We start from the raw sequence: 13,127 nt of genomic DNA, 5'->3' as shown, positions 1-13,127 counted from the left end.
TGTTATATTTGGTGCTATTGATTCGCACATGTGGTGCCTCTTTCTGTTCAATTCCTTTGCTGCAGTCTCACACACCGTCCTTGGTAAAGTTAGAATGCTGCCTTCCTCCTTCGTCAAGCTGAAGATCCTGCGTTCTTAGATTAAGGACTTTTTACTGACATTTGTCTAGAAGCTATAAGTACATAGCCGATAACTTTTATTCCTCTCATTTGGTGCCGTTTGTGTATATACATACATTTTTTATGAGGTTGCTCGCTTTATGTCTGTGTTTTTATTATTTTATATATATTAATACTATATATTCCTTTTTCTTATGTTTTATTAAGAGGTTTTGGCTAATTAAGATGATCCTGACTCTCCTGTTGTAGTTAATCCTTAGAAATCTAGTAAGCTTAACAGATTCTATGATGTCTCTTCCTCTACGGAAGTGTTTCCTGTTCCAGATCGTGTGACGGAGATTATTGTGCAGGAATGGGAAAAACCAGGGATTCTGTTTTCCCCATCCGTTTTTAAGATGTTTCCTATTGCTGATTCCATTAAGGATTCTTGGCGCACTGTGCCTAAAGTAGAAGGGTCTGTTTCTTCTCTGGCTAAGAGAACTATGATCCTATAGAGGATAGTTGCTCTTTTAAGGATCCAACGGATAAAAAGCTGGTGGTATATTTATAGAAGGTGTATGTGCATCAGGGTTTTCAATGGCAACCTGCAGTAGCTTATTGGTGCAAAGCTTTATCTGAATCTATTTTAGTGGAGACTTTGTTGGAGAAGTTTCAGGATAGGATTAAAGCTCTTAAGCTAGTCAATTATTTTATTACTCCTCCTTGGAGTCTTAACCTTGTTCTTAAGGTTTTGCAGCAGGCTCCGTTTGAGCCAATGCATTCCATAGATATTAAATTATCTTGGAATGTTTTGTTTCTTGTTGCCATCTCTTCTGCGAGGAGAGTTTTCGGAACTCTCGGCTTTGCAGTATGATTCTACTTACCTTATCTTTCATGCGGATAAGGTGGTTCTACGTACTAGGTTTTCTTAATAAAGTTGTTTTGGTTAGAAATAGTAATCAGGGAGGGGGGCGGAGCTGGCCGCTGCTAAGATGGCAGCATAACTCCATAGCTCCGTAAACCAGCATGCACAAATAAGTAAAAAAAAAAGCATACGAGCTTACATTTTAATCATTTGGAGCCAGAGAGCAGCAACTGTGGAGCACAGAGCCTACACCGGAGACGCTTCAAGGCATCGAGAGTAACAGAATCCCCATTATCCCGGCGAGTACAGAGAGGCCGCCATCAGAAGAAGCGACAGGAGAGCGGGACGGAGCCCTGTATCAAAGCTGCGGCTATAGCCACTAATACCCAGCCTTACAGACACGGAGGGGTCCGGGGTCTGTACCGGAAGCACCGGGTGAGACTAATTAGCACCGAGAGAACGGGCGATCCACTTACAGAACGGCGGCCAGATCACTGTGCACACATAGAGTAAGTGCGATAAAAAAGCCAGTATAGGATCCGGGCAGGACAGGCAGGAGGGGTAGTGGTCCCACACTTACCGGACATTTGATAGAAACCTTGATTGCGGGGGCCAATTTGCAGCAGGGACAGCAAGTCCATTATACAAGCGGCAGCAGGAAATAAGGCCTAATAGCTGTGACGCAGCAAAAGTAAATCAGTGGGGATCACGCTAAATCACGCTAAAAAGGGACAGTATAAAAAAAAAAAAAAAAAAGCTCAACTCTATCTCAAGTAATTATTTACAGAGTGAACCACAAAATACAACTGGGGTGAGAGCACTGCTTTTGGAGATAAGCCCATAATCTGATCAAACATCCTACAGTCAGCAACAGGTATATGGGCAAAGGGTGCATACGTTAAAGCTCCAAGCTTAGAAACATTGACTGCCTATACATTAACACTGAACAGAAATACCAATTCTAATAAAGGCATAAAACAAACCACAGAATTTGTTGAAGGAGGGCCCCAAAATGGCGTCTAAGAGACTAATGAAACCTCTAAAAGCTGCAAAGCTTACACATATAAAAGGCCCCAGTGTGGAATACTTTTTTAACCCTGCAAGTCAACACTCCACTTCTATGGAGCAAGAGCAAATAGAAGGAATATCACCAACCTCACAATCGCCTATCAGGGCCCAGAAAACACCAGAAACCCTCTCACAGATACCCACATCTGTTTTGTCATCACTGGCCTCAAAGCAAGACATAGCAGAGATAGTCAGGACATGTATGAGAGAAGAGATGGCGGAATTAAAACAGGAAATGCACACCATAGGGTTTCGAGTAGATACCCTTGAAGACCACACAAATAATATCCAGGAAGAAATAAATCAACTACAGGAAACCTCAGCTACACAAGCAGACCTAATAGAGACTCTTCATGATAAAATAGAAGATCTCGAGAATAGGGGACGCAGAAAAAATCTACGCATCAGAGGAATCCCAGAGTCGGTACTACCAAAGGACTTACCTACTTACCTTCCAGCACTGTTCGCCCACCTGAGAGGAGAAACATCGTCCAGGGAAATAAATTGGGACAGAGCGCACAGGGCCCAGACCATCAGATAAAGCACCACCTAGAGACATAATAAAGTTTAAACAATTTATGGAGAAAGAAGAAATTCTCAATCTGTCCTGTAGAAACCAACCAGTTAAATTCAGGGGTACCGTTCTCCAATTCTACACTGATTTGTCACAGCGGACATTGCAAAGAAGGAAGGAATTAGCGCCATTAACAACCTTGCTAAGGAGCAAAAAAATATTATATAGATGGGGCTTCCCGTTCCATTTATATGTCCTGCACGGGAACAGGAAACTCTCCTGTACCAAGACTTCGGAGGTCCCAGACTTTTGTTCCGCTCTAGATCTAGATCCCCCTACAGATCCAGAAAACGGAGATCCACAGCCGCTACCGCAAAGGAAGAAGCGTCCTAAAAATATCAACAAGGGGCATAAAGAGCCCTATTCCAATGAGAATAGTTCCCCTATGAGACTCCAATCACCGCAAACAAAAAGAATGGCTCAAACTCCCAGAGAGGCCACATCAGACGAAGGATGAATGTGCTGATATACGTCTGGATGGGTAAAATATGAATACACACATAGACTTTAAATTTCAAAGAGAAGACGAACTTCCTGGTGTGGCTATTAGCTATACCTGGTAGTGACTATCTTAACTGTTCATAAAAGTTCTAGGTATAAAAGTTGAAAATATGTTACATTTAAAGTCACGTTACCGGCTCCATAAATATTTTTATGCTATTAATTATACATGTTTATCGTTGGTTTACACCTCTTTGTGGAATAACAGTTAAATATAAGATCTATTGCTAGATATATAGGTAATACAATAAGCACCACATAGCAACTTTTAGTAAGGTGTAGATTGCATTTAACTAGTTTTTTGCAACAGACACAATATAAAGGAAGCTATTGTTGTTTTGTTTTTGAAATTGTTCGTATTGTTATTCGAGTACCCTCTTTTTTTTTTTTCCCTTTTAATTTTGATCTGTGTTCTAGCTGCTGCACTACCAAATATAGTTAGAACTTAGTACTACCCATAAGGGATGCAACAGCTACATTCTAATATAGCCTACACCTCAGGAAGATTAACATGAGTAAACCGATTAATATCATCTCCCAAAATGCAAAGGGACTAAATTCCCAGCAGAAGAGGTCAATAGCTCTATTTGATATGTATAAGAAGAAAGGGGATATAATATTCCTTCAAGAGACCCATTTTAGGAAAAGGAATGAGCCTAGGTATTTCGGGACACGTTACACTCAGCACTATCATAGTTCTGCAGAAACTAAGAGATGTGGGGTTAGTATTCTAATACACAAAGATACTCCCTTTAAACATATACAGACCACATCAGATACAGAAGGTAGATTCCTTGGAGTATTTGGGCTCTTTTTTGGAAGCCCAGTAACCCTGATAAACATATATGCACCAAATGTGCGGCAACTCCCATTCCTTAAAAAGACCTTTAATAAAATAATTGACTTCTCGAGAGCAGTGACATTCATAGGTGGGGACCTAAATACTACAATAGACCCCTACATGGATAGTACACACGCTATAAAAAGAACCTCAAACTATATGACCAAATACTTGGGGAAATTGATGAGAGACCACAATTTATATGACGTTTGGAGGTTTGTAAACCCCTCCAAAAAAGATTACACTTTTTTTCTCATCACCACGCCACTCTTACAGTCGAATAGACTACATTCTGACTAACCAAAAAGGTCTAACGACTATATGCAACTCAAGGATCTCACATACATCATGGTCAGACCAGTCTGCAGTGATAACCCAACTCAATTGGCCTAATACACCAACCCAACCCTTTAACTGGAGGCTAGATGATTCCCTACTAAACATCCCCATGTACGTAGAAAAATTGACTAGATCAATGAGAGAATATTTCACAATAAACACACAGGCAGATAGCAACCCATTCATGGTATGGGAAGCACACAAATGCTTTATGAGGGGAGAGTTCATTAAATACAAATCACATATGAAACCAGCATCTAGACAACACTACAAAGACCTATCGAATACGCTATCCCAAATAGAATTTAAGCATAAACAGGACCCACAAAATGAAAAACTACTGGGGGAATTACTAAAAGCCAGACAATCCCTGAGAGATTATAAAAAATATAATTGGATGACATTAAAACTTAAACGATACCACTACGAAAGCAATAGGAGTGGGAAATTGCTAGCGAGAGCTTTAAAACTCAAAAAGCTTAAAACATATATACATGACATTAACACATCCAATAACCAAAAAGTAAAAACAACACCAGGCATTTTATCTCAATTTGAGGCATACTATTCAAAGCTATACAATATAGAGAATGAGAAAACACATAACACCACAATACCTGACATGCTATCCTACTTAGAAGAATGCCAATTGCCCCAATTATCAGCAGACCAAACCAAAGACCTAGAAAGCCCAATAACGGTAGGAGAGATAGCGTTGGCCATCAAAAACCTAAACTCGGGGAAAAGCCCAGGCCCAGATGGCTATTCAGTACAATACTATAAAAAATTCTCCCCTATTCTGTTGCCGCATCTACAGAAGATTTTTAATCAAATATCAACTGACACTGCATTCCCACCCACTATGCTGGAGGCACACATTACTGTGCTACCCAAACCTGGGAAGCCAGCGATCACCCCTTCAAACTTTCGGCCTATATCTCTACTAAATGTAGACGTGAAGATATACGCGAAAGTACTAGCCACGAGACTTAACAGATACCTGCCTGAGCTGGTACATTTAAACCAAGCCGGCTTTGTGCCGTGCCGCGCTACAAGGCGCGGGATAATACGGTGAAAACCATTGACCTTATGGAATATGTTCACAGAGAAAAGATACCTACGATATTCTTGGGTATTGACGCTGAGAAAGCCTTTGACAGGCTGAATTGGGTGTTCCTGCGACAAACTCTCATTAGATTCGGAATAGGACCGCATATGTATAGTGGCCCCTCAGCTAGGGTCAGGTTAAACGATTCTCTCTCGAATATCATTAATATTAGAAATGGAACCAGACAGGGATGCCCTCTATCCCCCCTATTATTTGTATTGGCTATGGAGGTATTGGCCTCCAAAATACGTCACAACCCTGCTATAGAGGGTCTCAAAATCCAAGGCACACATTAATTATCACTTTATGCAGATGATATTTTATTGACATTGACTAGCCCAATATCATCCCTAAAAGCATTACAACTGGAATTCGACTTATATAGCTTCCACTCATATTTTAAAATCAACACGACTAAATCTGAGGTCCTGGGGGTGGCAGTACTCTGAGGTCCTGGGGGTGGCAGTACCTGACGCCCTGCTACAAATACATCAGTAACCATTTCCAATTCTCTATCCAGAAAAATTCCTTGACATACTTAGGTATACAAGTTGCAAAAACCAAAGAGGAACTCTATACATTAAATTATATGAAACTGTTAAAAGAGCTACAGGTGGAGATTAATGGGTGGAAAAATAAATCTCTCTCTTGGCTTGGCAGAATACATGCCTTTAAGATGTCATTTTTACCACGAATATTATATATTTTTCAAACAGTGCCCATCACGCTACCTAAAACATACCTTAATAGAATCCAAACTAATGTAAACTCATTTATCTGGCAGAACAAAATGCCGAGGGTCTCAAAGAAAATCCTATACAGGGATAGATGTAACGGGGGCCTGGGAGTGCCCAATCTACTGTGTTATAAGCAAGCGTCTATGTAAACACTCAGATAACAAGGAATGGATAAAGCTAGAACACAACCTAACTAACACAATTAGCCTGGGCAGCCTTTGCTGGCTCAATAAGCCACAGAGGAAGCTTGGTGGTTCACCACCAAGCATAGTGGCAGAAACATTTGATGTATGGGACTCGATATTACAAAACTAAAAAGATATTTTGTCTATTCCAGCCCCCTTAACCCCTTTATTAACAAACACTGAATCCCTGATAGGGCATAACAAGATAGGGGGAAAAAACATGAACATACATTGCTGTTTGCCAATATACTCAAGCCTAGCTAATGGTAGACTACTAACCAGGACAAAATTGTCAGATAAAAATATACTCAAAGACCAGAACTGGTATGAATATTTACAACTATCACATTATATAGGCCACAGCAAGAAAAAAAATAGACTTCCTCAGACCACTCACCCCATTCGAGTCAATATGCTACTCTTCGGGCACATCGAAGAAAGGGTTATCACATTCATATAAACTACTAGTAGCGATGCATTCAAAACAGTTGCCTGCATATAATAAAGTATGGGAGAGGGAACTACAGATGGCCTTAACACCAAGTGAGTGGCAGACAGTTTTCCAGCAAATGGGAAAAGCCCCATCCTCCATGAATGCCACAGAGACTAATATAAAATTGCTTACCAGATGGTACTTAACCCCCAAAAGATTGTCTGGAATTTATCCAAGCACTAGCAAGCTATGTTGAAGGGGGTGTGAACAAGAGGGAAATCTATCACATATTTGGTGGGGGTGCCCCTTAATAACACCATACCGGACCGATATACAATTAGAAATAGGGAAGGTAATAACAACCCAATTGGAATATAGCCTGTTCATAATTATTACTAAATAAGGTACCTAAAATAAAATGTAAATTGAGAGCCACGCTGCTCTATATTATGTTAAATAGCGCTAGGCAGTTGATACCTAGGCTCTGGAAAAGTACAAGGGTACCCAAGGTACAAGAATGGAGGGAGCAGGTGTCTAAGGTGTTATCACTGGAAAAATATCATTACCAGCAAACTAATCGAATTGACGACTATCACTCTATAGTATTTTTATGGGAAGAGTATCTGGGGACAACCTAGAACGTCTAGTACAATATAACTGTCTCAGATATTGATATAGAGATAGGGGGGAGAAAAAACGAAATAGATAGGAGAAAGTAGCGCAGCAGCAACTCACTGTAATTAATCTAATTAAAGTTTTTTGATTTGACCTAACAAGGGATCACTGAAGATTAGTTTAATTGTTTAAGACTCAGACTGTTATATTTTGGATAAAGGAAACAAATAGCTCTGCTATCCATATGTGACTAAAACTCTGCGATACCGCTGATTGTATCTAAGATATTGTTGTATTGAATTCCTTTTCCAATTTTGTTAATGTATATGTTATAAAATCAATAAAAAGAAAAAAAAAAAAAAGAAATAGTAATCAGGAAATTGTTGTTCCTTCTCTCTGTCCCAATCCTCCTCCTCATAAGGAACGTATGTTGCACAACATGGATGTAGTGCGTGCTTTAAAATTCTATTTACAGGCGACTAAGGATTTTTGCCAGTCTAATGCCATTTTTGTTTGGTTCTCAGGAAAGCGTAAGGGTCAGAAGGCTACTGCTACTTCTCTTTCCTTTTGGTTGAGAAGTTTGATTCCACTAGGTTCCACTAGGGCTGTCTCATCGTCTTGGACTTTCAAAAATTAAGCTTCTGTGGAACAGATTTGCAAAGCTGCAACCTTTTTCTAAATTTTATAAATTTGATACTTTTGCCTCAGCTGAGGCTTCTTTTGGCTTTTCGTCAAGAAGGCTTTTCGTCAAGCGGTGGTGCCTTCTGTTTAGGTCCACCTGTCTTTTTCCCTCCCTAGTCATCCGTGTCCTCTAGCTTGGGTATTGGTTCCCACTAGTAATTGATGACGTTGTGGACTCACCATATCTTAGGAAAGAAAACATAATTTATGCTTACCTGATAAATTTATTTCCGGATATGGTGAGTCCACGACCCCCACCCTTATATTTAAAACGGTTATTTTTTACTAAACCTCAGGCACCTCTACACCTTTGTATTATTCCTTTTTCCATTTCCCTTTGGTTCAGTGACTAGGGATTATGGGAAGGAGAGTGGTATTTAACAGATTTGCTGTGGTGCTCTTTGCCACCTCCACCTGTACAGGAGAGATATTCCCACTAGTAATTGAGGACGTCGTGGACCATATCCATAAAGAAAGAAATTGATCAGGTTAGCATGAATTATGTTTTTCTGAGAACTGAGTTTACCAGGCTGTGTGTAAACATTTTTATTTTTTAAATTCTTGGTAGTTTATATTTAATATATATTGCTGCTGAATGCACCTGAAATATAAACCTGGTGAATAATTTTTGTCTGATTTATTTTCAGCCTCTAGCACCCTGCCCAAACTCCAAAGAATCTATGGCAGTGTTTGAACAACACTGCAAAATGGCACAGGAATATATGAAAGTTCAAACAGAAATCGCATTATTGTTACAAAGGAAGTAAGTAAAATATAGGGCTCACATATATAACGTAACATTGTTTCAAATGCTTTAATTTCAGCAATAGTGTTGTGTAAATTGGATTGCAAATGCTCATCAGATTATCAAATCTGATTTTTTTTCATCCTTTTGTAGGACAAAAGTGTACTCTGACTTGTTTGCAACTATCATTATCTCACTATACTAGTTTCTAAATTTTTATAGTGCATTCTATTGGGCTATGGAAATCACATTTTAAAGAGTTTATAAAAGCCTCTTCAGATTTTTGTTTTTCTTGAGAAGACACACTGCAGGGGTGCCATAGCTTTAAAAAGTACTGCAAGTCTTTACTTTATAGAGAGGTGTTAGTTGTTTCTCTTAAAATGCATCTTTATTATATGTGTACTTCATTAATTATGATTTTATTGATCTAGACAAGAACTAATAGCAGAACTGGACCAGGATGAAAAAGATCAGCAAAACACATCTCGTCTTGTACAAGAACACAAAAAGCTTTTAGAGGAAAACAAAAGCCTTTCAACATATTATCAGCAATGCAAAAAGCAGTTGGATGTCATTAGAAGTCAACAACAAAAACGACAAGGTACCTCTTGATTCCTTGGGACTTCTTGGCAGGGTGCAATGAATGACGTTTTACAAACTTTCATCCCTTGCTGTGAACATGGTGATGGATATATTCATTTTTTAAGACCTTAAAGCTGCTACATAACAGCATGGATGAGGACATGCCATAGCCTCTTGCTATATGAATGTGTCATGCTGGTGAAAACGTCTGACGTGGAATGCTTGTCCGTTGAGAAACATTATCCTTTGGAGATCTAAGTGAAGAGTTGTTCATTTAAATGGACTTGCAACAGCTTTTTTTCCAGAAGAATTATCCTACTGGACACTGTATGACTGTAAAATGCTTATACTATGAAAACATCTTTCATATGCAATATCAAATTGTGAATGGCTTAAACCATAAACCTTTATAAATGTTGTGAATTTTATTTTTTCCGTTCTTTTTCAGAGCTACTGCTTTTAAAAATTTTATGGACAATATATCACCTCAAGTTTAAAGCAGACTTACTAATATTTTTTTGAAAGGATATCTTTCATTTATGAGGATCTCATACAGTATGTTGTCTCAATGAGATATATATCTCACGGACTGCTGAGATACTTTTACCATTAGTGTTCTGGGAAAATAAGATGGATTCAAAGTTCTGTACAAATATATATATAATTGCTTGAATTGAAACATTTAATAAAATCCAGGTTTATTATGAAAAAATGTGACCTTGATTTCCAAAAACAAAATTCTTTGTAAGAGGTTCATTGAATGAGCATCATGATGTTTTTAAGAAAATCATTTCCTTTTTCTTTCTGACGTTTTAAAAATTAATTTATAAATATTCCAAGTACCTAGCAAGCTTAAATGTCCAGGTCTAGCTGGTTACGTATCACATAAATATTATTCACAAGAAGTTGACACACTGAGGTTAACCTGAATATAGTTTAACTGTTATTTCATTATTTTAAAGTTATTTACCGTGAAACCTCAATATTTCTTTCCTAAGATATGGTGAGTCCACGGAATCATCAATTACTAGTGGGAATATCACTCCTGGCCAGCAGGAGGAGGCAAAAAGCACCACAGCAAAGCTGCTATATATGTCACTTCCCTTACCCATAACCCCCAGTCATTCTCTTTGCCTGTGGTGCAAGGAGGAGGGTAAGTTTTGGTGTCTTGATTGTAGATCAGAGTAGGTTTGCTCTTATCTTTTTAAAGGGTCTAGCCTTAGCCCATGTCAGTCTCTTCAGTAGGGCAATGGTGGCTTTTAAGCAATTGGAAAATTGTGGGGTACAATCCTCACTGTGTTTTCCCAAAACATTTTGCTGCCCTATTTAGATAACCTGAGTAAGTTTATTCAGTCTTTCTGTATTTCCACAGGTCCATGTGAGGGATGGCATCCTCTCAAACCAGGTGAGATGTCTTGCTACCGGGCAGATAAATATTGAGGTAAGTGGCAATTTTATTTTTCTATGTAGCAGGGAAAAAATTGGCACTTATTCAGCTGAAACGCTGCAAGGGGACGTTTTTTATTAATCCTGTCAGGGTGCAGGTTTTTATGGCAGTTTTTGCAGGCACCGTTAGTGTGAGGAGTTATTTATTTTATTGATGGCTGAGTGAGGATCTGTTTTTAGTAACAGATTCTGTACTTTTTTGGGGGTTTTATTGTTTGTTTTTAAAGGGCCAGTAAACCTAGAAAATGTTATATAAATCAGCACATAGTGCAGAATTATATAACATTATATTAGTGCTAGCTTTATATAACATAATATTGCCTGTGAATTTTTATTAAAAAAAGAGGGTTTTTCAGACCCGCCCTCTGTGCTCTACTGAGCGAGTCTGGTTTTCCCTCTGATCGCATCTGGCCAGCTCTCTAGTCACAGCTCGGCCTGACTGCGCCATTACACTCAATGTAGCTCGCTCCTGCTCTTTCTGACAGCGGGAGCGAGCTACATTGAGTGTAATGGAGCGGCCGGGCTGTGACTAGACAGCTGCCCAGATGCGCTCAGAGGGAAAACTAGACCCGCTCAGTAGAGCACAGAAGGTGGGTCGGAAAAACCCTCTTCTTTTTAAAGACGCGATGAGTCCACGGAGGTGTTAGATTAGATTCTTCAATCAAGAGTTTATTATTTTTAAAGTAGTACAAGATTGTGCTGCTTTGTTCTACGGTGTAGCCGTAGTCCAGATCAGTCTCTTTAGTAGAGCTTTTGGTGGCTTTAAAGCAATGGGAACTGGTGGGACATGATTCTCACTGCGCCTCCCATACATTTATGCTGCCCTAATCCTGATAGCCTAAGCAAAGTTAACTCAGGCTTCATCATTTTTCCACAGGGCTATGGGAGGAAGAAGACCTCTTAAACCTGCTGGACTGTGTTGCTGTCGGACAGCTTTAAGGTAAGTGCTGACTTTTTCTTTATTCTGGAGCTACAGAGAAAAGTGGGCACTTTAATAAAGGCATTCACATAAGGCCTGGCTCAGAGGCTGGGAAGCTTTATGTTGGGACATGACACACTTTATGTTAGAGAGATTATTGACAGCACAAGTACAGGAGCACTGGGGCTGGGAGATATGCTGCATATTTGTTTTCTTTGTAATAACGGCTTGTTTTTCTTATGAAGCAGATGGTGGTTTGTTTAATGACGCCCACGATGGGCGGGGCTACTATTTTTGCACCGTGTTTTCTGAACTGCACATCACTCAGCCTTCTCTTGTATATGAGGAACGGCTGAGCTAAGTTGCGTTTGAACCGCATGGTTTTTGCAGTGTATTAAGCAAGCGGTTAGTGCTCTATTCAGCCCTGTGTATCCAGATCGTTTTCTCTACATAGCAGGAGTCCGGTGGTCAGGTAGGCACCTCAGCAGAGCTGCTGAGGTGTAGAGGGGTCTGAATTTTAGTTTTTTTCCTGTCAATAGGTCTTTTTACTTAGTAGCAGTAAAATAGTGGACATTTTAAAATTTAAAGCTACAGTAGCATTTATTATTTTGATGTTGTGAGTTACTTAGCACTTTGATTTGAGAAACGTTTTTTTCCCGCAAGTAAGAAAGTTTCCTTTTTAAGTCTTAAAGTGACAGTAAAGTTTTTTTGAAAAGAAAAAAAAAAGAAAAAAATATTTTTTTGAAATTTAATTTTATTTGTTTCAGTATGGACATTGGAGCCGTGGAAAATGTTACTTGCTCCATGTGTTTTGGATGCCAATGTGGAACCACCAATTCCTTTTTGTCCCTCGTGTATTGAGAGGGCTTTAAGTTGTAAAGAGAGAATTTTTCATGATCAAAATTTTTCTAAGACGGATGCTTCTCAGGACTCTATTGAAGAGAGTCAGTGTATGCCGCAGTTTTCTCCCCAAGCATCCCAAACTTTAGTGTCCGCTCAAGCAGTGCCCTGTGCTTCTACTCTAGCTCCTGCTGGAGTTACTTTAAAAGACATAGCTACAGTTGTGTCTTCCTCAATTTCTGATGCGTTGTCTGCTTTTCCTATGCTACAAGGCAAGCGTAAGAGGAAAGACAACCATGCTATCTGTGAGGTTTCTGATGCCATTGTGGCAGTCTCAGAGGTACCCTCCCAGGGAACTGAGATGGACGGTATAGAGGTTTTGTCAGAAGGCGAAATTTCAGACTCAGAGTTCATTGCCTTTGACTGATTCAGAGGTTGTCTCTTTCAGATTTAAACTAGAACACCTCTGCCTGTTACTCAGGGAGGTTTTGGTTACCCTAGACGATTGTGATTCTACAGTAGTGGTCGCTCAGGCGAAATCGAGTAAATT

The 13,127-nt window shown here is 39.4% G+C and overlaps 1 protein-coding gene across 2 annotated transcripts in view; it reads left to right on the top strand.

Moving 5' to 3' along the window:
- The window catches only part of MAP3K7 (mitogen-activated protein kinase kinase kinase 7), a 467,450-nt gene extending 457,366 nt beyond the window's left edge, over nucleotides 1–10,084 (top strand). For both annotated transcript variants that reach the window (XM_053710552.1, XM_053710551.1), the window contains 2 exons: nucleotides 8,693–8,808; nucleotides 9,222–10,084. In XM_053710552.1, coding sequence (XP_053566527.1) covers nucleotides 8,693–8,808; nucleotides 9,222–9,402 — 297 coding nt within the window. In that variant the 3' untranslated portion in view covers nucleotides 9,403–10,084. The remainder of the gene's footprint in view (nucleotides 1–8,692; nucleotides 8,809–9,221) is intronic.
- Nucleotides 10,085–13,127: the final 3,043 nt, after the last annotated feature.

The sequence above is a fragment of the Bombina bombina genome, chromosome 4 (assembly GCF_027579735.1).
Source record: "Bombina bombina isolate aBomBom1 chromosome 4, aBomBom1.pri, whole genome shotgun sequence".
Taxonomy (NCBI): domain Eukaryota; kingdom Metazoa; phylum Chordata; class Amphibia; order Anura; family Bombinatoridae; genus Bombina; species Bombina bombina.
Note: the sequence above shows the minus strand (reverse complement) of the source record. Positions and strands in the feature narration are given on the sequence as shown.